We start from the raw sequence: 27,398 nt of genomic DNA, 5'->3' as shown, positions 1-27,398 counted from the left end.
AAGTGTATAACAGATGTGTCTTACCAGTATTCACGTACGTGGCAGAAACCTGGAAGCTTACGAAAAGGGTTCTACTTAAATTGAGGGCGACGCAACGAGCTATGGAAAGAATGATGGGTGTAACGTTAAGGGATAAGAAAAGAGCAGATTGGGTGAGGGAACAAACGCGAGTTAATGACATCTTAGTCGAAATCAAGAAGAAGAAATGGACATGGGCAGGACATGTAATGAGGAAAGATAGCCGATGGTCATTAAGGGTTAGGGACTGGATTCCAAGGGATGGGAAGCGTAGCAGGGGGCGGCAGGAAGTTAGGTGGGATAGGATAGGAATAAACTTTATTTGTCCAACGGTTGTTGGTCGGATCAGATTAAGAAGTTTGCAGGGACAACATGGCCACAATTAGTACATGACTGGGTTAGTTGGAGAAGTATGGGAGAGGCTTATGCCCTGCAATGGACGTAAGCAAGCTGATGATGATGATGATATCTGACAGTCAAGAAACGTAAATGAGTTCCACCTGGCAGTTGTATCTGCTGTTCCCCGTTTGCCCAGCAGAGGGCATGGAGCTCCTACCGGCGTCGTGAAAATGGGATATTTTGCTGTGAAGCAAAAGCTGCAAAATCGATATTCATATCTGTAATGGGAAGGGGCACACAAGTGTTCTTGATCATTTTTCCGGCACACTTAACCCCTGTATTGACCGAAATCAGGTCGCATGGCTCGCAGAACGCAAGGGCCAGAAGGCCCTTGCGGATAGATGTATACTTCCTGATTCTATTTCAACGACAAATTGACCCACGCCAACTGTGAACTGTTTAAGTTGGCTCGGATAAAAAACAAAGAAACGAACTACACATACATTTGAACGAAGACCTACACAACCTTTGTTAAAAAGTGGAAGGCGTGTCTTTTGTTCGTATTAAAGATGCGACAGACCTTGATACTATGATTCACTTATGGACACTATTGGTTCTCTTGTTAGCGTGAGTTTTGGCATGCCGTGAAATTTCTCTCTCTGCTACAAGGAAATGCATTTCGGATTGCACATTTGAATATTCGCAGCTTTCAAAAATATTGGAATCACTTTTGTGCGTTGATTTGAGGTTCTCACATTTTTTTTTTACGTTCGTTGTGAGAGTGACATCATCATCAAAATGTATCTCGCAGTTTACGTTTTCTGGTTAGGACAAATTCACGTAGACTCATCCAGTTGGAAAAGGTTGTGGCATCGCTATTTTTGTGAGGCTCATGGACAGTATCCGAACTAACGTTTTATTTTAGTCAGACTGAAGTTACAGCGCCTCCTTTAAGCAGTCCTCACTGATTCCTTGTGATTGCTGCTGTTTACCGGTGCCCGCGTATTGACATACGGCTGTTCTTATCTGAGCTAGACACCTGTCTTGTCACCACTGTCAATTGGAGATCACGTGTGCTTTGTTGGGATACGAATATGGATGCTCCTCGTCCCCCTACTTGAAAGCCAATGATTACCTCGACACGTCAAATGGGGAATATCTAGCACCATCCGCAGCGCCACAGGTGCAAAATTCTTATCTGACTAGCTCGGTGCATCCTGTATTGACCACATTACGGTGCGGTCACAGCACTGTGTAATTCTACTGTAGTGCGACCAAATATAGCAGACCATTAGTTCCTATGGTATTCTTTAACGCAGAAATCCGTTCGGTATGCATCTGGCGTGGGCACGAAACAAAGTTTGAATAGTTTATCCTCGCCATCTTGATAGGATGGCATGAAAATACGAATGACACGACTTCGTATTGACTGTGTCTGCTTCAGTAGCCTGTGATAGACTTACTGCGACATCTGACGATTTAGCGACTCGACGCGGAAAGACCTGCAGAGTTGCGTCTCGTCAGGTGGCTCCACGCCGAGTCGCTGGCGTTGGGCCGAGTTGTCCCGGTTGCGAACCTCGGGATCAGCGCGGGGACGACTTCTGGCTTCTGTCTCGTTGATTCGCACGCTCGGATCGGATTGTCGACGGGTATGCATGGCTTCTGCGTGCCATTGCCGATACACGAGATTGGCCTTACGAGCACGGTTGCGCTCGCACTTATGTTCGCGTATGGCAGCCTCTTCTCCTTGTGAATCTTGTTCTGCTGTTCCCGCGGCAACGGCGGCGCCCCTGCGTCTGCCAAAGATAAGGCCTTCACACTAGAAGCTGTTTCTGCAAGTTATTGGGCCGGACCTCATACGGTTCCCTTATCGGGCCGCCTAGTACATACACGAATTTGCAGCTGGGTTCCATTGGTCACATTGCCATGCTATATGCATTCATATGCTCTCATTCTCGCTGGCCGCGGCGATATAACTTCACTTCATAAGTTCATTAGGCTGTGGGTGATAGTAGCTGCTCAATATCGTCACAACGTCATTGTAGCTCAAAGAACTTCGCGTTGGCTGTGCAGCTTACCCAAATAAGACTTCACCTGTGCACGTTCCGTTGACGGCTACAATCAAGGCTCTCTTTTTCGCATGTTCCGTAATACTTTTCGCTTCAACGTAGGCTTCGATTTTCACAAGATAAGGTTGCCACTTACCACTAATGTTGTCGTATTCTAGTAGACCGTGGCCCATGACTGGCGTTTGGTTCGTGCAGTAGCGACGTCCTGCAGGACTGCCTTTTGTTTTGTTTGTGTCACCATCACCACTGGTCCGCTACCCCCATCCATCCGGAAGTTAATGAGAAACTGTCTCCGGGCATAATGGCTAGCTTTATTTTAGTCTAGCATAATATATAGTGAAGGTGAGTAGGAAAGTACTAAACGTTGAATGCAAGGAGCCTGTGCTGCTTCTGCGTGCCTATTCAGCCGACGTAGGCATGATAAAACTATAGATGTTTTTTTTTTTTACCACTACTGGTGTTTCTTGTTTATAGTGCTGGTATGTGCCTTTCCATGTGCTTTTATTTTTCAACGCATGAGACACCTTCCACAGCTGAATTTTATCTTGAACATTGTTTTTGATCGTGACCTTAGTGTACGCCCACGGGCCGGGTGAAAATCATGCTACAGCAATGTATTATATATAATATTTTCCTGAAAAAAAACCTCCTTTGATGGTGAGCTCATGTACAGTCCCCTCCTGTTGCTTAGCATAGTCACGCTGTTGCAACCACGCCCAATATCGCGTCCTGCTGAAACTACGACGCTAAGGAGGAGCGTCCACCGAAAAGCTAAACACACCAACCTTACGGATCCCACCTCAACGTCTCTTGTCCAGTGCAGTAGGAGGGGAACTACTCACCCATGCTCCACAGCTGACGTGCCCTACATTGCTTTGCGAAAAGGTAGAAACGACTTGGTTAACAACGCATACACTCATCAATTACTTGGCCTGAACAAATGCGCACTGCTATCACCCCTGCAGGAAGTGCAAAACAAAATAAGCTGGCTTCGATCACTTACGTCTCCGGAGTGATTGAATCACGGTCAAGGCTTTCCAAAGACTATAACATAGAGTCTGACTTGTTCGTATAAGGATGCGGAGAACCACCCCGTCAGAATTTGACAACAATGCAATAACCTTCCCTGTTTTGTCTATAGAATCTCGTTGTGAGACGTCCAGGCAGACCGACATGGATGAAACCAGAAAACTCACAAGACTAGAACAGTAACACGATCACGTGGCAAAGGACAATGTTCCTTGAATTCCTTTGGGGCCAAGTACCCACAAATTCAGCCGTTAAGTTGAATTCGAACTCAGCCTCGGTTATCACGGAAGAAAGTGATGAGTCTTCACGGCTCCTTTTACAATTATTACACGCGCAATCTTCCGCGCATGCCACAAATAGAACGACGGTCCTTCTCCATATTAGCCATTTGAAAGCGTTCCATCAAGGGCATATATTATCGCTATTGCTACGCACACGATTTCTTGCACTACTGTTAGAGATGGCATCTGCTGAACGTACCCACCGCAATGCTGGCTGCGATGTACATCTTACTGAAGCATCTGCTTCTTTGTGTCACATGTTAAACATTTAGATTCAAACACTATCGAGCAAGTAAGAACATATTTATTGTCAGTATCCGGAAGTAGTCGATGGTAAAACGGGAACATCAGTGTGGATAAACGTTCTTTTCCCATACTATTTCCATGGACTCCCACTTGTTTCCTGAAAGAAAAAGAACAACATGCACAGGGATTAGCATAATTCTGGTTGTTCAATAAACAGGCCCTAAATATTGCGCGGCTGGAGGTAGACGCGTCAGCGTGTTTGTGTTTTAGGCTAATTCCCAGACGGTGTTGTGTGGCGCATGTGTATCCTGGAATATATATATATATATACACAGTTAGGATTCTCCACTCACAACGATATAGAAGCTTGCCAATCATTTCTAATACACAAGTTGAGCTAACTTTTTGGGGAATTATTGAAAACCTAGGTAGGTTGACAATCATGCCCAACTAGTAAGAGATATGGTTCCAAGATGTTTGGTGCAGCAATGAATACTTTTTGTGCCGCTTTCATGCATGTGCTAACGCTTATACAGGGTGCCCCAACTGTCACGCACGAAGATTTAAAATATGCATATACTACGTTGCTGGATAGAACCAAGGTATTGTTGACTGCCGTTAATTGGAGGCACTCACAATATTTGTTGCATTCCATCTAATCACACAATTAGACATACTTATTTAGGCAGCTTCTCAAATATTACCATTAGCTGAAAAGTGCCAATGAAAAAATTGTTGAGAAACATGAAAGACTCGTGATGCGGCTTTCTATTGCTCAACATGTGCTACATAAAAGTGTTTTTCCGGGTGTGAAAGAAGCCCGCGAATACAACCGCCGTGGTTGCTGTGGATATGGTTGTTGGGCTGCTAAGCACGAGGTCGCGGGATCAAATCCCGGCCACGGCGGCCGCATTTCGATGAGAGTCAACTGCGAAAACACCCGTGTGCTTAGATTTAGGTGCACGTTGAAGAACCCCAGGTGGTCCAAATTTTCGGTATACCCCGCTACGGTGTGCCCTAATAATCGGATCATGGTTTTGGCACGTAAAACCCCATAATTTAAGCTCGCGAATACGCGCAAGGTGCCTCGAGCGGCCGGCAGCGCGGCAGTTTGCGCAGACGCCCGGGAAATAGAAAAAAGAACAGAAAGAAAGGAACAAAACCGCCTGAAATTCCCGCTTGGGCGCCGTTATTGCAGTGCTCCCACAAGTTGCGCGTACAAACGAACATAGCATTTAGCAGGGTACGCTACCACGTAAAAGGCGACAGGGCAGCGACGCGTGTGTTGGCTGTGCGATTTATGCCGGTCACCTGCTATAGCTTGCATTATTATTACTCCCAGCGCGCACTGAAAACACGGGCGAAGAAGAGAGACGAAACACTAGCGCTGTCTTCGCCCGTGTTTTCAGTAATAATAATGCAGATGTACCGACTCGTACAGCCAGCTACAGCGCCATCGCTTGCGCTGCAATAACGGTTGCCCTGTCGTCTTGTGCGTGTCCGTGTGTGTGTGCGTGCATGTCCGTGTGTTCGTAGTGGATAGTTCGATTGAACATAGTCTGGCCGGGAGGATGCGCATTCACGCATGATAAGCGAATACTAGGCCAAAATTAGGAAAAACACAGGTCGACTTGATGGCCGAGTATGACGGAACACAGACCCTATCATCAACTGGGACGCCATGGGCGCACTGAATATGTGCCGCTCTTCAATAAACCTCTCGCCAACTTGAGTCGCTGAGTATGTGCCACTGAGTGTGCGGCAAGCGAGGGAACTATTATATATTTATATATAATCATGAACATAACATGCTTGTATGAATAACCCGAGGCGCTACATTTTTGGTAATCATGACCTTGTAAGGCCTAACGACAATGAAGCCAAGGAAAGCATCGGGACAATTAACTCTGGTTGAAATTTAAATGTGTAAATAATAAACGAAATAAAGTGGACGAAAAAACTACTTGCGCCGCGTGGAACGGAACCCACAACGTCCTCAATACGCATGCGCTGCGCTACCAAATGTACTACGGCTCCGGCCACCAAAGCGTCCACTTACTGGGGTATTTATGCTTACTAGATCTAGTGCTCGGATTGTTAGCGCCACTCAGAGGCATGGTGGGCGGATTTGAACACCCTTTCTTGCCCGATCGCGTCACTAGCAGGTCACTGATGTCATTAGGTAGCATAGGATATTATTTTTTAGCCTCTGCCTTCCTGTTTCAGCCCATACACCACTGTGAATTCGAAAGGCACGATCATTTCTGATGTTTTTGTTAATGCCACATGAGAAGGCATTGAACTTATCTGTTAAGTAAGATTCGCCGACTAGGATAATGGGGTGAAAAGGAAAAACCAGATTCAGCGCACTCACACAAAGGCAGTCGATAGAGCGGCCTTTTTTGTGAGGACGCCTCACGTCACGACATGATTATTAAACCACCTGATAAGAGTGTAGTAATGGTGATGATGAACCAAGAAGGCTTTTTTCAGCAACCAAAGAGGCAGTTATCAAATTGATTGTTTTATAATGCTGTCTGTAGTGACCTAACGAGTGAACGAGTGACTTCAAGGTTAAGTAAACGAAGCACTATCAAGCGTCTTTGACAGTGTATGAAATGGCAGAGGAAAGCACAATTAGGTGATTTATGTGACTCAGCACGGAAAGAGGTCAGTGTTATTTTCTACAAACACTATGTGCGGCTGGCTACCTAAGACGTCAAATCGTTTCCGGCATGCGGACATTTACCAAAAAACTTTCACGTTATGTAGACCAGCTGATTAAACCGATTCCTCCAACGTTCCTTTTTTTCGTAGAAGACGCTAACCATTTCAGACGTGAAAGAATAGACTTGTCTATCCCTTCCGGTTAACTGCTTGTGACGCTGGATGCCGTGTCTCTCTGCACCAATATCCGCACAGACCCACACTTCCTTGTATTGCTCAGATGAAAATCATGCCGTATTATCCCCTTATGAACAGAATGGTATGACAAGCCTACTGTCGTCTCCACATGGGCACCTTGCTCAAGTTACCCTTGCAGTTAGGTAATTTTCGATTGAGCGATAGTCATCTTGATCTTGTGCAGACCAGTGGAACTCCAACGTGCACAAGGATAGGACTGAATGACGCCAATATTCATGTGGACACATGAGAGGATGAAGTCCTTGGGAGTTGTGTCCTGAAAGCTTTATTGTATGAGCGATATATAGGCGACATATTTCTTGTGTGACCCTACGATGAATCGCCGCTTCTAAATTTTGTTGTTTCTTTCAGCAGTTTCCACCCATGAATTATGGCTCTGGATAACTACTCTACATCGACATTTGACTTAGACGACGTTACCGTGCAACTTCTGGAAAGAAGCTGATTACTAAGTGTCACAAAAACCAACATTCAATGTGAGTACCTGCATTTCAGGAGTAGTAGTGCTCGCCATTACAAAATCGCCGTTCCCTATAGCCAGGGAGACCGGTTTAGGCGAATATGTTCGGATAAAAAACTATTTCTATGGCAACTATGCAGGGTTAAGCCGTATACTTATACAATGAAGAAATATTGGATGACGCAATAAAGCGAACCCTTAACATGAATCCGAAGCTATATTCGTGACGTCTAAGACGTTAGCCACTTCTACGGCAAGTAACCATGTCCTCACACACACACACAGCGTCGATTCCAAAAGTTTCTGCCATTCTTAAAGGCCACCGTAGTCGAACGTCAACACTCTTACTCACAGTAAAAAATATAGCAACATATTTGCGGAGGCAATACCAGTAGCCTACCGAGATTCAACAAGCACTGGTGATGTGATAACATGCTCAGATCTCTGCGCTGTTGTACCTATTGGTTGCAGCCCACTTAACAAGCCACGCTATAAAGTGTGCCGGCATAGGGTTACCACGTCAACAGCCAAAAGTTCTGTTCTAGCTTCACACTACGAATCAAAGGCAGCTTTAATTGTGACACAACTAATGTAACTTATCTCCTCAAATGCAGCCTGTGTCAACAACAGTAGGTTTGATGCAGAGAAACACAGTTTAAAATTCGTTCGAATAAAGATTGCTCTCAGACGAAGAAGCTCCCGCAGGTTCCGTTATCTAATTACCTGAGCACAACAGGGGTGCTATAACGCAAACCTATTTGAAACTTTTGTATTCCATTTCTGCAATCAGCCCTGCATGATTGGTCAAAAAATTTCCGGGCGATACGCACTTCGCCTGCCTATCACGTGACGTCACGAAAACCGCGGAAACGCCCCATCTGATATGATGTGTGCACATTGATTATGCATGATTAGACCAAACAAAAAAGAAATAATTATTTCTCATTCCCCGCCTTTTTCACCATAATGCCCTTCCACTGATCAAAAATTTTCGGGCTACGGCCACTTCGCCTGTCTGTCACGCGACGTCACAAAAGCGCGAGAACTTATAGCGTCGAAGTGATGTAAACGCATTAAGGACGCAGTTAATATGTCGAACAAAACTACACTTTTTTCTGAATATCCGCAAGGTGCCCCGTTCCGAAAGGGATAGAAGATGGCTGCCCACCAATTGCTCTGGCACTAGCTACTGGGACCGGTCATGGAGCATGGATTTATTTGCGTATAATGAACACTTTCCCTTGGCATTATAACGTTATCGATCCTTTTCGGCACGTATGCGACATCACTCTGCCAACTCTTCTTTGCTGAGGACCCGTTCTGGCGGTATTTTTACCGTTCCGTTGCGCACGGCCACGATTTTCGACGAGCCACCGCAAGCTAAGTAAGGAGAAGCGGACCAATCACAGACGCCGGAACCACCCTCTTCAGCCGGTTATCTACTTTCACCGCGCTGGCTCGGCCCTCTCGAATCCCTCTGCATTTGAGCGTGCTCCTCGCCTCTTGTCAGAGAATTCGATAAGGAAATCTGCTCAATGTAGGCAATGCTATTCGTTTATAAAGCAAAAAAAGATACCTCCTATAAACGAGGAGCGTGTTTTATTGGGCTTTTCAAACAACGCTGCTGGTCACCGGCCATGCTTGTGTCAGCGGTTGCGCAAATTTGACATCAGGAGATTGGAATAAAAACAGATTGGAATAGTTTTACATTATAGAGCCCCAGGGTGCTAATTCGACTGCCTTTGTGTCACTATACTGGAATCTTGTTTTCCCTCTCACCACAATCACCTAATCCGCTAATCTTCGCTAATATATAGTTTCAATGCTTTGTCATGCGGTATTGACGAAAGCATCAGAATATTAACGTGCATTTCAGATTCACAGTGACATGTTCCTATTTTTTTCCTCATTTGTACATTTGCAGCTGAAGGAGGGAGTCTATATACCACCCCATCAAACTGACAAAGAAAAAAAAAAGGCGGGGGGGGGGTTGTTGCGGGCTGCTGCTGCATTGAGATGTTTTTGGTTCTGCTGTCGCCATAGAGTCTAGAATAGGGTGCGTTGAAATGTGGCGGCCGCGATGGCGATAAATACCCCGACCTCGAGCAATGTCATAGCCACGAACCTAGCGGGGCGGGGCAAGAAGTGTTGATTTGATGCGTGGCCGCTTGCGTAGCGTCGTCCAGACGCTGCGGTGCCTGCGTCTGCGTGCCCTACGTCAGTTGCCAACTTGGCAAATTCTCCCAGTGTATTTTTGAGAAATGGTAAAAAGTTACTGTAGCATGCCTTAAATTTAACTCATCCAGTTTGTCCGCAATCGCTGCCGTGTCTGGTTGTAGCGTTTACTTGCCCTGTTATGTCGCTTTTCCCCTCTCGCGGCCTCCCTCAGGCGTGTGAGCTACGAGTGAAGAGTGACATAACAGCCCTGCCACTCTTCACTCGCAGCTGTATGTATGTGTGTGTGTGTGTGTGTGTGTGTGTGTGTGTATGTCTGTATGTATGTATGTATGTATGTGTGCGTGTATGTATGTATGTATGTATGTATGTATGTATGTATGTATGTATGTATGTATGCATGCATGTATGTATGTATGTATGTATGTATGTATAAACCGAGAGCCGGCTGTTCGCCCGCACGCGTCTTTTACCCAGCTTATTTTTTCTCGGCTTTACTGTTCCAGCTTCCACATCAGGCCAACCTGCGTTCGATTGCATGATGCGGGACTATTATAGCGCTTGCAGTTTTGACTGGGAACCATTAATATTTCAGGTGTGACACGTGCACAGCAAAATTGTTCTAAATGTCTAAGCATTTTTGTGCCTACCCAACGAGGAACTCCGTCTGTCCGTCTCTTATGTAAGACAAATCGCTATAAGGAAATTAATGTATTAAACAAAATAAATTCGAAAGAAAAACTACAAACTACAGACGCTGCGGTGCCTGCGTCTGCGTGCCCTACGTCAGCTGCCAACTTGGCAAATTCTCCCAGTGTATTTTTGAGAAATGGTAAAAAGTTACTGTAGCATGCCTTAAATTTAACTCGTCCAGTTTGTCCGCAATCGCTGCCGTGTCTGGTTGTAGCGTTTACTTACCTTGTTATGTCGCTTTTACCCTCTCCCGGCCTCTCTCATGCGTGTGAGCTACGAGTGAAGAGTGACATAACAGCCCTGCCACTCTTCACTCGTAGCTGTATGTATGTATGTATGCATGCATGCATGCATGTATGTATGTATGTATGTATGTATGTATGTATGTATGTATGTATGTATGTATGTATGTATGTATGTATGTATGTATGTATGTATGTATGTATGTATGTATGTATGTATGTATGTATGTATAAACAGAGAGCCGGCTGTTCGCCCGCACGCATGTTTTACCCAGCTTATTTTTTCTCGGCTTTACTGTTCCAGCTCCCACACCGGGCCAACCTGCGTTCGATTGCATGATGCGGAAGAATCATAGCGCTTGCAGTTTTGACGGGGAACCATTAATATTTCAGATGTGACACGTGCACAGCAAAATTGTTCTAAATGTGTAAGCATTTCTGTGCCTACCCAACGAGGAACTCCGCCTGTTCGTCTCTTATGTAAGACGAATCGCTATAAGGAAATTAATGTATTAAACAAAATAAATTCGAAAGAAAAAAAACAATGGAGGCGGTCAATTTCTAACCTACGACCTCACGCTCAGAAGTCGAGTGTCTTAACCATTGGGCTAAACAGCCATTCTTTTCTTTGTTATATGGGAGCACACTCTTCAGCAACATGACAAAAACAATGTGCTACAGAAATTTAGGGTGGCTGAAAACACATTCAAAATTCAGGCAAGCACGTGCAAGCCTCCAATAAAGGCATCCAGTCCGGCGCGTTTCCTTGTGCAGTGTGCGCACTACGAAGGTAGGCAATAGATTCAAGGAAAAAAAAACGACCGATTACTTCGCGGTGGCTCAGCGTGCCTGTCACACATTCTACTGCGCCAGCGGCTATGAGTTCAAGTGCCATGAACATGTCATATGTTGGGTCACAGGGATCTTTGACAGGTTGGAAACGAATTTTGTATGGCACGACATGTAAGTCCTTTTGAGGTGTTCCTTGGATAATGTCGCAGAAGAACACAGTTTCCCTACGATCAACAAAAGTGTGATCAATCGTTTCACCATGTGGACACAAGCTGCAGCCTGTCCACCAAGGCACGAAACAGCCACTCTTCTTCTGATCAGGTTTTGCCAGGAAAGGTTGCCGAATGTAACTTAGAAGATGTTTTGATCCCTGGAGAAATGATTATTCGATGGATACACTTAAGTACCTCTACGTAACGACATTACAAATAAGGCGAGCAAAATGGAGAACAGGAAACAATGTGTCTATGAGTGGAGTAGAAATTTTTGCGGAATGCAGTGGAAATATAATCCATACTAAAGCGAGCTTTAAGAAAGTGAAAGCCTCCGACAGCCTCCTTCAAGAAACCCCAAGGAGCCCTTCGTGTATCTCTGACAGACGACGACACAACTATTTCTGGAATGTAATTGATGAATCGAAGTTTTAACATCTCTCTTAGAAATGCACTGTTTACTCCACGAAAGAAGAATAAACCGGGAGACAAGTTGCGTAACAAAAAGGTGAACTATGCCAAGACCCCTACTCTCAAGAGAAAAAAAAAGGGGTTATCGCATCGCATTGCCTGAACACATGAGCTCCGAACATAGGTAGCAAACATACGATGGAAAGTGTGCAGCCTAAGGCGTGAGTAGTGTAATGCCTGCAGGACATGCATAAGTCCAGCTGCTGGGAGCACATTGCAAGCTTCAGCTCTGCTAAATATGGACAACTGCCGTCCCTAAAAATTGTTAACCGTACGTTGTACTTCTGCTACTACCGCTGACCATGTGGAATACTGTTGTGATATTGAGGGAGAAGTACACCTAAGTACTTAGCCTTGCCTCCACTGAATACCTACAAAGTGGGTTGGCATCGTATACCATAGACCGAACGAGAACCCTGAACCCTTCTCAAAGTTTACTGCTGCACGAGAAGGTGTGCGAAACTGTTCCGTTATGGTGAGGGCATTCTGTACACTCTTACATTCTGTACATTCTGTACACAGCAGAAAAGAACGCTATGTCACCTGCATTGGAAAGTACGCGGGTCTCAGTGAACAACAGCTTGAACCCGTGTAAAATATGATCCCTCAGAATTCGGCGGCAAAGTGGTTCTAAGTACAAAGCGAATAATAGGACCAGGGACAACCTTGACTTACCGATGCCCTCAGCTAGAAATATTCGGATAGACAACCACAGCCAATGCCACGAACACAGCTGAGGCTATTATTACGAAAGGCCTGTCCGTGCGGCCCAAGTTCCCCTATACGACGAGCGATATACTCAGGCTTAGGTGCAGACGCAGTTGTCCTCTGCATCGAGCGTGCAAATGCTCTCAACGCCGCCTTACCGACTGCTGGGCACGTCGTCTCTGATTGGCGGCCCGACTTCTGGCCAGGAAACGCCCTTTCCTCCAACTCTGGGCATGCAGAGCTCTGCAGCACGCGACATTTCGTCGAGCTCGGGTGACTCGAGTCATGGCCGGTCTGGAGCACGTGTCTCCTGTTTGGAATGCGGCCTGTGTAATGGGCTGTTTGCCCGGGCGGTCCACTTTGTTGGCGAGGGCGATGATTGCCATAACAGATGTGACCATGCTTGCCATTCTAAAAAAGGGGGTAGGCACCATGATGCTGCCAGCATCCACCGTGCGTTCGCTCGCTATAATTCATTCCGGTGCCTTTTAGCGAATGAAAGAATGGACATGATAAATGTCCTCGAGGGGGCGTTCACTTTTTAGGAAGTACTTAAAACCGGCGGCGGCATCATTCTGCTTTCGCTGCGTGTATATGTCTAAACTTGTTGCTGTGGGAATTTTTGCCTTCACATGGGCCAAGGAAGCATCGAGACGAGAGAGAAAAAAAATATCTTCAATAATTTTTTTATTCTGCAAGAAAAATTGGACTCCTGGCTACAAAGACAACAGGATAGCAAAATGGACATTTACTTTCCCAAAGCAAGCTCTACACTCTGGGTGCGTCTGGGGCGGCTTGTACGAACATTTATGAAAGAAAATAATAACAAATTTAAGAAAGCGTTTTGCGGACTAGGCGTTGTGTACGGAACATTTAGGAACGCGGTCTTAAATGTGCTATTATTTTCGTTATTAAATGTTACCGCAAGCCACTCCTGGTCTAGACAGGCTGGTTACAGCATAGCGTTTCCTACAAATTTTGGAGGACGCTTCAGATTCGCTTTTAAGAGTAAAACGCGCTAACATTACATGATCTTCCAGTGCTACTCACGCTTCCCGACAACTGCAGCTTATGTAACCGTAATGTTTACTAAAACGCTGGCGGCGAACGCTAAGCACGAGAGCGAGCTTTCTAGTAGAAACGAGCCTCTTGCTTGGGCCGTGATGTGGTGGAGGCGATAGTCATCTGGAGATGTTGCAAGGAACCGGGCGCGCCACTTTATTTCCTTTGAGATTTTCGTGCGCAAATCTGGGAGGATATGGCCTCTCTGAGTGGCAGTAACGCCGGAAAAGGGATGAGTTTTTTTTTTTTTTTTAGTTTTCGCGTAACAGAGTTGTTTTCTCGTAAATTCAAACTACAATACCACGTTATAATGCCTGTAGGTTGTGTGGAAGTTGGATTGTACTATTTGTCTATGCATTTTACCTTGTAAATTTGAATTATTTCACTAATTTCCTTGCGCGGCATGGAGGGCCTGCGTGGTTGGGTATGCGTGGTGCGAAATTATTTTTGCCGATCCGACGTCCAAGGTTAGACTCGGGACGCCGACGCAGAATTTTCTGTGAGAAGGGGCAGTTAACGGTATCGCTTTAAAACGTGTTCCCGGGCGTGCTCACTGTTGTGAGGGTACACCGCTTGCAGCGCTCCAGCTGCGCCTGCTCGCCGTCTTGCCGATATGTGCAGCCCTCGTGCGCTGACGCAGCAAAAACTTTGTATCGCCAACCATAAGCAACGTACGTGAATTCTACAGTGGGGCTCTGCTTCATCTACAGAATACATTCTGAACAGTTTCGTGCAGTTTGCTTAAAGCACAGCTAATCCGAACGCCATTCTGAACATTTTTCCCCGCGCCCATAATCTGCACGGAGTCTAGTTGGAGTTTGCTCGTCACCCTCATCACGGACCGTAAGAGAACAGAGCGGCGAAGTTAATTATTGACGCAGTGAACAATTAGGCTTTTGAGCGTTCCGTCGTCAGGGCGTCATCAGCGCTAACGATGCGATAGTAAGTTAAAATCAAACCAATTCTATAGCTACGCATCGCCTCTAAAGGCCTCACAACGTCAAACTGAAGAGCTGACCTGAATAATAGCAGTGAAACTTACCTTATGTTAAGCTCTCAGCATGAGAGGCCACTAAGCGACGGCTGCTTTCACGATTGATTGCGGTGGCGACGGAATGCAAGCAACAGTTTGTAATTTGGATCGAAGCGAGCGCATGCGCGGGTCGATAGCTAGCGGCGTGAAATAAAACTAGCTCAGTGCTGGCAAATAGGCAACACTGACAGGTTTTGAACCTTTTTGGGGGCGTGTCAGTACAGTGATGGGGAGGCGGATGGAGGACGAAACGAGCCGGTAAGGAGGAATGGCGTTACCTTGAAAACTTGTTTTGTCCAGGCAACTTAGTTTTGATGCGTCAGCAATGCCTTCACGGCATTGTATTGTACATGGTTTACATATTACGCGTATGTGTAGTTTGCTGTTAAGACAGCGGCACGCACCTTCAGTTTCTTCAGTTTTCCCATATCTTTCTCGTTCCACTCTTACAGAGCGATGTCCTTGGTGCAGAAATTTGCACGTTTTAGAATAAACAAATTATGTCCTTATACGTACCATGAAGACGTTGTCTAAGACGATGTTGTGTGATGCGAAGTCTAGATAAGTCCTTGTCTTGGTGTTTTTAAAGGACATGCTATGAATTACTTTAGATTTGTTTTTTGAAACAATATTATATACAGTTTCGCCGACAAATATTTGTACCACGTAGGATTCGCCAGTATTGGCATACGCTGGGAAGTTGACTACTGCTGTGGCTCCACTGACGTTTCCGATGGCGAAGCTGAGCCTGCACAGAGCAAAAAAAAAAAAAAACAAGAAAGAATGACGGAACCGCACTGTAATACACCTCTGAATACAAATGGCACGATGCCCCAAGCCGATTCGTTCAGCTTCTTCTTTGACGCCACACTAAACCTCGAAAGTTTCCTGCTGCGACCACAAAACGTCAAAAGCAACACACACGAGTGAACAACGGAAGAGAGCGCCAGTCATAACTACTTTATTTTTACAGAAGACACGTGCATATATACCTTAGTCAGCACCTACACAACAAGCACACTCAAGCATCAAGTGCGGTAAGACAAGGAACTTTCAACAAACTTTTTTTTCGCACTTGTACAATGATAAAGACGTTTGACTAACACACAAGCTACCTTTCTTACTGATATAAAGTGCTTGTATATTTCCCTAGTTTTCGTATTTTTGCGACTGGCCAGAATCCGTGCGTCCGAAAAGTATGCCTCACAAAAGCGCCAGGCTTAGTTTCTAATATGTTCAGCTATATTAGGGCCCTCTTTATTTTGCTCAACGTTTCGTTCATGTTCCCTGATCCGCTCAATTACACAGCGCCCAGTATGATCTATATAGGAACAGCCACAGGATAGGGGAATTTCATATACTACCCCTACGGCACATTTCATGAGCTGTCACCAACGCTTGGTTCCGTTGGTTCCGTAGCCTTTTTCTTTTTCCTTTCCTTTTCCCACATGAGAGAAAAGGCCTCCGAGCGGAGAACGATGCCTGCTCGCTACCTTATTCAAATTGTGGGCCAACTTGTGCGCATACGACACGGCCACGAGTATGACCTCTTCTTGACCGACCTCTGCCGTAGCTCTGACCGCCCTTCTCTTCATTTTTTTTTTGCAAGACGCTTTCCGGTGTCCCCGTTACGAGCGAAGCAGGGAACCCAGCTGAAGCCAACCTGGCCAATTGGTTTTCGAAAGTCGACTGCATCTTGTGAATACAAGATTTCCTGAGAGCGGATTCAAGGCAGAGTGGAGCAATTGCTCTTTTTACCAGTTTTGAACTAGATAATTCGAATGGGAGAAGCCATTCTTTGCACACGGAGCATACCCCAACAAAGCTGATCTGAACAGAACTCAATTTCCAGAAGAAAAAACTACAAAAATTTACCCTCAGGCACTTTACTCGTAATATCCAAGCCTTTTCCGGGTTTTCTAAATGGTGACTATAAAGAAATCGTCCACATATCCAAACACTTTACAAAGCTTGTTAGTTGGTAAAACCTGATGCAGAATTTGGTCCATTTGTGAAAGAAACATATTACATAGCACTCGCGCTAGGCAGGATCCAATGCATGCGCCAGATTTCTGCAGAAGGCACTGCTGGCCAAAAGTTGTACAAGTGGACTCTAAGTAAAATATTAAAAGGGCTAAATAGTCTTCAATAAAAATACCGGCAGAGTTCCGAAAACAATCTTGGGGACATGTGAAACGAATTAGCAGAATTTTCGGGTCCGAGCTGTTGCGCCAAATTCATCTGCTTAACGATCTTCTTCGCACAGTTTGCCTGGCAGAATATCCTGCCTGGCCTCTGTCCTGTCTGCACGCCTCACCTCTTTTTTGCATAATGAATCCTTATCAACTAGCTCAGCTTTCTGCCGTTCTGTGCCCAATCCCTACATATATCAGGACCGGTGGGACAAGACCGGCTGTGGTTAGGAAGCCACAATTAGTGAATCCTTCTTTTGGAGTCGGAAGGTGCGCATAGTAATCCAATACGATATACTGGAGCTCCCTGTTGTTTCCGCTATGACTAGAATAGCAGCTAAAGTATTTCAACAGTTAGGAGATGCTATCGAAGACGGCCACACCAGCTGCCGAGCTTGTGTGTGCAGTGAACACGAAGTAGTGGAAATTGACCATTGCACATTGTAAATAACGTTGTCTTAAGCGGAGTCTTGCTGTGTTGCTTCAATGCTGATCGCATTAACTTTGGCCGTCATCCTGACATGGGCTTTGCTTGAACGTTTAGTGCCTACGTAAAGTGGAGATCTCAGCAGTAGGGCGACAAGGACATTGCGAAGTGCGACACAGTCAGGACGTAGAGGATGTACTTGTACAATAATTACTCAAACGATCTAATCGTCCGGGACGCCGCGGAAGGCGTTATGGCACGCAAGCGATCTGTGATGCTGTACGCATGTCAGAAATTCCTGTACGACCACCGCCACACGAGTCCTTATCCCCGTAGGTCTCTGGTATTACTACATATGAGAGAAGCTCCTGCTCCACTTCTAGAGCCCCTACTGCGTTTTGCTCCCAGCCACACCGCTGATTTATAGGATTGGCCTAGTTGTACTCAAGCTGGCCTTTTTACACTTGGCGACGGACATTGTACACGTCATCTGACTTGAGCCGTGTATGCCGGCTTATGCTGCCGGATCCTAACGAGCACTGGGTTGGCGTCTCCGACTCCGGGAACTTGTCGCGGGGCTGAAAACGATAAAGCCGTTTTGGCGCTATTTAAGCTACTAAAACGATCCTGTTCTCTGTTTTTCACGTGTATCCCTTTTTGCTCAAAAATAATTGTAAGTATACGTTTCCTTATTACCATATATCATTGAAACCATTTAATTTAGGCCTATACTGCGATATCCGCACGTATATCGACGAATGCGTCAGCTATCACCGTAAATACAGGGCGATAATTTTTAGGTTCTATGGAATTGTTGAAAATCGCCTTTGGCACATGGGATAATCTTTGTGACTGAGATGGATTAGGCAACTACGAGGCCGATTATAGGAGCACTAGAGGAGAGATAATTGTAGAATTCGCGGAAAGGAATAAGTTGAGAGTCATGATCACCTTCTTCAGGGAGTATTGGAACAACAAGTGGACCTGGAAAACCCCTAATGGTGAAACGAGAAAGGTAATCGATTTCATACTTTCTGCCAATCGCAGCATGGTTCAGGATGTAGAAGTGTTAGGTAGGGTAAAGTGCAGTGATCATAGGTTAGTGAGGGCTAGAATTCATCTCACATTGCAGAGAGAAAGAGTAAAATTGGTCACGACGAAATAGGCCAACCTAGGGGCAGTAAGGGTAAAAGCAGACCAATTTGCACTGTTACTTGGCAACAAATATGCAGACTTAGAACAGAGAAATAAGGATGACATTGAGGTAATTAATGAAACCGTAACAAGGCTGGCTTCACAAGCAGCACTTCAAGTGGGAGGTAAAGCACCAAGTCAACCAGTAGGGAAGTTCTCCAAAATAACAAAGGACATAATAAAGAAACAACAAAGAATGAAATTGTCCCACTCAAGAGATCAGATAGAATTCGGGGAACTGTCAAAACTGATCAACCAGGACAAAATCAGGGATATTCGAAATTGTCACGGCAGAAAGACTAAGGAAGCATTGCAAAATGGACGCAGCATGAAATCAGTGAGAAGAAAACTTGGCATATGACAAGCCAAGATATATGCACTGAAAGATAAACAGGGTAATACCATCAGCAATTTTGAATATATAGTAAATGCAAAAGCAGCGGAAGAATTCTGTATTGACCTGTATTCTACCTAGAGCAGCCCGGATACCTCCATTCGAAGTAATAATGAACAGGTTACAGAGGCTCCTTCTATAATCAACGATGAAATTAGAAGGGCCTTACAACACACGAAACGGGGAAAAGCGGCAGGAGAAGATGGAATGACAGTCGAATGAATCAAGGATGGAGGCGACATAATGCTTGAAGAACTAGCGGTCTTTTGTACTAACTGTCTATCGACTTCAACGGTCCCAGAGAACTGGAAGGATGTCATCATCACATAATCGTCATCATCATCACATAATCATCAGCAGCAGCAGCCTGTTTTATGTCCACTGCAAGATGAAGGCCTCTCCCTGTGATCTCCAATTACCCCTGTCCTGCGGCAACCGATTCCAACTAGCGCCCGCGAATTTCCTAATTTCATGGCTCATGGGATGAACGTGGGAGCGGCCCGCGGCGCACTAATCGCGCGCACCGACGGACCTCAAGGAAATTATTCATCCATCCATCCATCCATCACTCCACGTAATATTCTGGCGTCCTCGACTGCGCTTCTCTTCTCTTGGTACCCATTCTTTAACCCCAATGGTCGACCGGTTATCTAACCTACGCATTACACGACCTGCCCAGCTCCATTTTTGCTCTTAATATTAATTAGAATAGCGCCTATCCCCGTTTACTCTCTGATCCACACTGCTCACTTCCTGTCTCTTAAAGGGAAGCTGAAGAGTCTGTCGAATTCAATAAGACGCTCATATACGGATGCGGGAACCTTATAAACCATGTAGGTAAAATTTGGCTTTTTTTTCAATTAGGCGCGACGTAATCGTCGGTTGAAATTGCGCTGTAGCTCCGCCCCCCGTCGAATGCCGCGCGCTGCTGCTGACGCTGACGATGCGAGCGGAGACCGGAAACCGCGGTGTTGTGACGTCAACTGTAGTGTTTCGTTCCTTCGCAGCGTCCACGACCGTGCCTGACCGCGCTTGTTTCTGCGTGCGTGCCATCGTAATCTGCTTCGATCGACCCTGCATTCCTTTGTTGGTGCGTCTTCGTGTATGTAGAGTGGTAGTCAACGTGCGTGGTAGTCAACGTGCGTGGTAATCAACGTGAGTGGTAGTCAACGTGGTAGTCAACAGATGAAGGTCACTACGCGTACTGCATGAACCGGGAAGCTTTTCACGTGTTTAAACCGTCTTTGTAGATTGCCGACAGCCTTGGACAGCGCACAAATGCCGACGATCGCATCCCCGCTTACGTTCCACGAGGAGGCATGCAGGAACACAACACTACAGTTGTTTGACCGGAAACGAGCTCACTAGATCGGCGAAAGATCGGCGAGATCACTAGATGGCTTTGCAAAAAACATACTCACTAAAGAGCATTTCCAACACGAGGAGATCCCAAGACTTTGCTTTCGTTCGCGTCGAAAGCACTGCTCGCACCAGCATCGTTTGCTTCTTCGAGAGGCCGGCTCTTCGCAATCGGCTCGTACATGTAGGGAGTAACGCCGAACTCCTCAGAAAAACGCAGTCTCTAAATTTTTCATTACCGTCTCCGCAAAACAGCACCAAACTACCTGGCACCGCGCTTCATGTGTAGCGGCAGCGGTCGGTTACTAGTGTTGACGTCACGAGGCGCCCGACCAATCACAGGCGGAAACGAGACGCGCGAGCTGGGCGTGTCCGCTGCTGCACTTTTCGTCGAAATAAAATATATTTGCGCTTTCTTTCGCTCAATTTCGATACGATATTCGAATTCGGAGGGTTGAAAACCGCAGTCCTTAACTTGTTCTCGAGCTTCTTTGTCAGTCTCCAAGTCTCTGCCCCATATGTCAGCACTGGTAAAAGGCACTGATTGTACACCTTCCTTTTCAATGATAATGGTAAGCTTCCAGTAAGGAGCTGGCACTGCCTGCCGTATGAGGTGCAAACCATCTTTATTCTTCTATGAATTTCCTTCTTATTATCAGGGTTCTTTGTGATTAATTGAACTAGGTAAACATACTCCTTCACAGACTCTAGAGGCTGACTGGCGATCGTGACCTCTTGTTCCTTTGCCCGGCTATTCATCATTATCTTTGTCTTCTGCATACTAATGTTCAACCCCACACTTACACTCTCTCTGTTAAAGTCTTCAATCATTTATTGTAACTCGTCTGCATTGTTGCTGAATAGAACTATGTCATCGGCAAAACGAAGGTTGCTGAGATATCCGCCGTCGATCCCTACCCCTAAGCCATCCCAGTTTAATAGCTTGAATACTTCTTTCAAGCATGCAGTGAAAAGCATTCGAGAGATTGTGTATCCCTGTCTGACCCCTTTCTTTATAGGTATCTTCCTGCTTGTGTAGAATTAAGGTAGCTGTTTAACCTCTGTAGATATTTTCCATGGTATTTACGTAAGCGTTCTGTACTCCTTGATTACGTAATGCCTTTATGACTGCTGGTATCTCTACTAAATGAACTGCCTTATTGTAATCAATAAAAGCCATATAGAGAGGCTTATTGTACTCTGCGGATTTCTATGTAACCTAATTAATGACATGGATGTGATTCATTGTAGTGTATCCCTTCCTGAAGCCAACCTGTTCCCTCGGTTGACGAAAGTCAGGTGTTGCCGTTATTCTATTCTAGATTTTTTGTGTAAATATTTTATATAATACTGGGAGTAAACTAATGGGCCTTTAATTTTTTAATTATTTCACGTCTCCCTTTTCCTGGATTAGTATAATGTTTGCACTGTTCCAGTTTTCTAGGTCCCTTGCAGTCGATAGACACTTCGTATAAAGAGCCGCCAGTTTTCCAACTATTATGCCTCCTCCATCTTTTATGAAATCGACTGTTATTCCATCTTCTGCTGCCGCTCTTCCTCGTTTCATGTCTTGCAAGGCCCTTATGACCTCATCGCTAGCTATAGGAGGAGTTTCTGTATCCTGTTCATTGCTGTTTCTAAAGGGGGTATCCTGATTCTTCTGTGTATTGTACAGGTCAGCACAGAATTCTTCCGCTTCTTGTACTGCATCATCGAGAATGCTGATGATATTACACTGCTTATCTTTCCGTGCATACATCTTCTTTTGTCTTATGCCAAGTTTCTTTCTCATTGATTTCCGGCTGCGTCCATTTTTTACTGCTTCTTCAGCCTTTCTCATGTTATATTTTCGAATATCACTCATTTGCGCCTTGTTGATCAATTTTGATAGTTCCGCGAATTTTATATTATCTCTTGAGTTGGACACCTTCATTTTTTGTCGTTTCTTTATTAGATCCTTTGTTACTTGGGAGAGCTTGCGTACTGGTTGCCTTGGTGCCTTGCCTCCCTCTTCAATTGCTGCTTAAGCCAGCTTAGTTACGGTTTCATTCATTAGCTGTATGTGATCGTCGTCTTTCTGTTCTAAGGCTGCATATTTGTTTCCGAGTGCCAGCCCGAATTTGTCTGCTTTTCCCCTACTGCCTCTATGTAGATGTGTTTCTTCTTGAGCAATTTTGCTGTTTCTCTCTTCAAATTGTGGTAAATCCTAGCCTTCAGTAACCTATGATCACTGCACTTTACCCTAACTATCATTTCTACATCCTTCACTGTGCTGGGATCAGCACAAAGTAGGAAGTCAATTTCATTTCTTGTTTCACCATTAGGGCTTTTCCAGCTCCACTTTCTGTTGCTATGCTTCCTGAAGAAGGTGTTCATTATTCGAAGCTCATTCCTTTCTGCGAATTCAACCAGCATCTCTCCCCTAGCGTTCCTAGAATCGACGCGGTAGTTGCCAATTCCTTGTTCCCCAGCCTGCATTTTCCTCAATTTTGCACTGAAGTCGCCCATTACTACAGTATACTGAGTTTGCACTTTTGTCATCGTTAATTCGACATCTTCATAAAACTGATCTGCTTCCTTATCATCGTGACTGGATGTTGGAACGTAGGCTAAATTGAATGTATACCTCTTATTAAGTTTGACTACGACTACGGCTACCCTCTTATTAATGCTGTAGAATTCGTCAGTGTTGACCGCTTTGCCATTATGTATTAGGAATCCTACCCCGTATTGCTTCTTATCTAGGAGACCTCAATCGCAAAGGACATGTCCGTTATTCAGCAATGTACAAGCCTAACAATTTCTTCTAATCTCACTAAGGCCGATGATATCCCAAGCAATGTCTGGTAGTTTCTGAAAGAGCCCTGCTAAGCTAGGCTCACGAAGGAGATGTTAAAGAATTGAAAAATTATAGACCCATTAGTTTACTTTCAGTATTGTATAAAATATTCATCAAGAGGATTTATAATAGAATAATGCCAACACTGGACTTAGTCAACTATGAGAGGGTACGTGGGGTAACACGGTGATGTTCAATATGATAGTCTTGTTTCGTTGTTTCGTTCTGTTTTGGTTTTCTATTTATTGGTGTGTGCGTTTGGAATGAACTTCAGTTGTGAGTTAGCGCTCGTCCCTGTCTTTTCTCGGCATTGTGCTTGTGCCTCCGCGCAAGCTTTTTCAGTATGCAAGTGAACAGGCTGGCTTCAGGAAGGTATGCTCCCACAGAACGGTTCACATCCATGTCATCACTCAGGCAGTCGACAAATCTACAGAGTACAATCAGCCTCTCTGTATGGCTTTCGTAGATTAGGAAAATGCGTTTGATTCATTAGCGATACCAGTACTCATACAGAGGCATTTACGTTACGAAGGAGTACAGGATGCTTACGCAAATATCTTGGAATATATCTACAGAGATTCCACAGCTACATTATTTCTAAACATGGAAAGTACGAAGATACCTATAAAGAAAGGGGTCAGACAAGGAGACACAACCTCTCCAATGCTATTCACTGCAGGCTTGGACGAAGTATTCGGGCTATTAAACTGGGGAGGCTTAGGAGTAAGGATCAACGGCGAATGTCTCAGCAACCTTCTGTTTGCAAACGACATTGTCCTGTTCAGCAACACTGGGGACAAAATAGAACGAATCATTGAGCACCTTTACAGACAGTGTAAGAGTAGGGTTGAAGATTAATATTCGGAAGGCAAATATAATGATCAATAGCTTTGTAAGGGAACAAGATTTCAGGATCGCCAGTCAGCCTGTACAGTCTGTGAAGGAGTACGTTTATCTAGGTCAATTAGTCACAGGGAACCCTGATCCTGACCAGGAAATTCATAGAAGAATAAAAATGGGTTGGACCGCATACGGCAGGCAATGCCAGCTCCTGGCTGTGAAGCTTACCATTATCATTGAAAAGGAAGGTGTACAATCAGTGCATTTTACCAGTGCGGACATATGGGGCAGAGACTTGGAGACTGACAAAGAAGCTCGAGAACAAGTTAAGGACTGCGCAAAGAACGATGGAACAATAAGAATGTTAGGCGTACCATTAAGAGACAGAAACAGAGCAGTGTGGATCAGAGAGCAAACGGGGATAGGTGCTATTCTAATTAATATTAAGAGCAAAAATGAAGCTTAGCGGTTCATGTAATGCGTAGGTTAGATAACCGGTGGACTATTGGGGTTAGAGAATGGGTGTGAAGAGAAGAAAAGCGCAGTCGAGGACGGCAGAAGACTAGGTGGGGCGATGAAATTAAGAAATTTGCAGGCACTAATTGGATGGCGGAGGACAGTGCCAATTGGAGATCGCAGGGAGAAGCCTTCGTCCAGCAGTGGACAAGAAATAGGCTGATGATGATGGTGATGATTCGCCGAGGCGGGTATTAGTATCGCGAGAAATCGAAACATACCAAACTAATAAGCGAACATTCACTCATTAAACTTCTAATTTCTTCACGGTACATATTGCAGTTTACGAATTGTGGCTTCCATGTTTGCAAGGCGCATCCAAGTGAAATAAATTTCTAGGATTACACCAGCTTCCAAATATAATTTTCCAAAATGGGTGACGAAACACATGGGCGTTCTAGTTTCTTGCGTGCTTCAAAGCATAAAATATCGTCTTGTTAAAAAAGGTAAGTGGACCAACAGTGCAGGTGAGTTTCATGGCGCATATACACAAACTGGTGTTATTTTGTAAATTCATGCCAAATGAATAAGTTTGACATTATCGCGGGGTACAAATCTTAATCGCAATGTCTGGCATACAAACATTAATTAGGAAGCTAAGTGTTGATTTTTGTTAATTACTTGAATATGTGTTTAGACTTTTCGTGCAAGCAATGTCCGCTTTGCTGAACAATCTAGTTCGAGGAACAGAATTATGTTATCTGTAACAGGCGATTTGCAAAGATTTCATCAAACTTGGAAACGATCACGCCGTATAACACTACTGGCCAAATATCCCTTCAGCCTAACCTTGCTAATATTTCTGAATGGTGTGATGATACCTTACTAGGTAGTGAGGCTCAACATTAATAAGTGTGAAACCACATCGATTCTTTCAAGTTGAAAGGGATCCTGAACCACTCATCGGGCGTGCTGGAACAACGCAGTCCGCGAAAAGCACACGCCACTCTGAAAATCTCAGCCACATGTTGCAGTCATTGGCGGTGCGTGGAACTGAAGCGGAACACGAGTTGACATATTTCTCATACACTCTCTCTTCAACCGAGGCCTGCTCCTCAATGGCTTTGAAGCTGTCGGCAGCTTGCTCATGTCGTGAGTGCAAGGTTGCCATAGACGGCTACTATCGGCTGAGCCTGATAGCTTACATCGATCACGCATAATGTTTGGATTAGCACGCTTCTTCATATGCTGTTTATGCGTTTATTTATTGATGCAAGTTAATCAACTGATTGAAGTAAGGAAAAATCTGCTTCCGAATTTCGGTAAGAATTACACACTTTCTGAAGAAGCAAACTATTGTTTCCTCACGCTCGACCGCTGCCGCCCGCGTACTAACTAAATTTTCGCCACCATGTTTATCGGTGTCGCTGCCGCTTTGTCTCACTAATTTTGATTAGGTTTGAACACTTGACTAGCTCGTACCACGCGAAACGTAAGGTCAGACCACACAAGTATTGCTTAATGGGTGAGTATGAAGGAAAAGGACAGGTGAAAGGATGAGCACTATTAAATCGCTCATGCTGTTACTTGTCCTCTTCCTTCATACTTGAGTCGAGTTGTGCTAAATCAAGGCAAGTCAGACCACTCGCATGTTTCCTAGTGCGCACTCACTTTTGGCCAGAGGTGGGCAAATGCCCTCATTTTTTGTCTTCATTTTTTTTTCCCACCGCAAGTATCTTCCTGACTTCACCCTCACATTGCGAAATTTGGCGGCCCTGCCTCACCCTCGTTCTCGCTTATAAAGCAATTATCCGCCCTTCCTTACCCTCATGCTGAAAAGGTTACCATGCTTCTCTTACCTTCCGTTTTCTACAATTCCAAATAGACCATTTGCTCTACCAGCGAGCTCAGCTTGGAGCAATGATTGTCTAGGGCTAGTCCTATTAGACAGTTTTAGTACTGCGTACGTAAGATCGCCAAGTTCTGCAAAGTGTGTATGTGCCGAACGCAACACGAACGGTACGGGATGCGTACACGGCCGCTGCCTACGAACGCATCCGATTCTTGCGTGCCTACGTGGGGAGCCTTGCTTGCTGCTCTCGTGGTTCTCGTTTGTTCGGGAGACAAGAGCGTTTCCCTAAATGGCAGCGTCAAAGGCGACCAGCTGAAGGCTGCACTTTTCAATGGCCTACGATTTGGCTTTGCTCCGTGAAGTGAACGCGCAGAAGCCATTCCCGGAACCTGCACGGTGGGAATGCATAGCAAGAAAAGGAACTTTGTTTTCTGAGAAAATGTTCTGTGTGTGCCGTTTGCGCGAAAGGCTTGACCTGCTTTTTGGCGCAGTTCGTCGCAAACGACCGTGCCAGCCTTAGAAAGCAAGTACTCGGTTTTGAAACGAAAAGCTTCACTACGCCAGTCAACACCGCGCTTCGCGCGAGCCGGCGTGTGTCGGAATTGGCTCCGTAAGCGTGTTCGAAGTCGGCGCAGGTGGCCACTGCCGCATGCTGTGCGTCATCGTTTGACGTTCGCCGCAAGCGCGTGTTTATCGTGGAGGCCGACTATATTACCGCTTGCCAGAGAATAGGCGTGCTCATTTAACATCGAAGGAGAAGAGAGTGATACTACCGATACAGATAGCTGTGTTTATGGCTGTACAGAAATCGACAATGTGCCCAACAATGATGAATTAAGAAGATTAATAATCCTGCATAACTTATGGTATATATCACTGATAAGCAATTTGCATACCTACACAAGGCACACGTATAGCAAAACCATAAGCTAACCAAAGCATATCCATAAGTGAAACCGTAAGCATAACCATAGGCTAAATCATAAAGCATAACCATAAGCTAGACCATAAGCATCACCGAACCTTTTCTCTTCGAGATATCCAGGCTTAACCTTAGCTAAGTCCCAGGCAATTTTTTAATTTTTTCTCT

General features: G+C 45.1%; 1 protein-coding gene across 3 annotated transcripts in view; it reads right to left on the bottom strand.

Moving 5' to 3' along the window:
- Positions 1–4,023: 4,023 nt before the first annotated feature.
- Positions 4,024–27,398, bottom strand: part of LOC129384164 (uncharacterized) — a 145,053-nt gene continuing 121,678 nt past the window's right edge. For all 3 annotated transcript variants that reach the window (XR_011890075.1, XM_072284275.1, XM_072284274.1), the window contains 2 exons: positions 15,272–15,503; positions 4,024–4,139 (listed from right to left, as the gene is read on the bottom strand). Coding sequence is in view for 2 of the 3 variants with exons in the window: in XM_072284275.1 (XP_072140376.1) it covers positions 4,113–4,139; positions 15,272–15,503 (259 nt within the window). In the remaining variant the exon portion in view is untranslated. The remainder of the gene's footprint in view (positions 4,140–15,271; positions 15,504–27,398) is intronic.

This window comes from Dermacentor andersoni, chromosome 9 (assembly GCF_023375885.2).
Source record: "Dermacentor andersoni chromosome 9, qqDerAnde1_hic_scaffold, whole genome shotgun sequence".
Taxonomy (NCBI): domain Eukaryota; kingdom Metazoa; phylum Arthropoda; class Arachnida; order Ixodida; family Ixodidae; genus Dermacentor; species Dermacentor andersoni.
The sequence above is the reverse complement of the archived record's forward strand: the minus strand, read 5'-3'. Positions and strand labels throughout refer to the sequence as shown.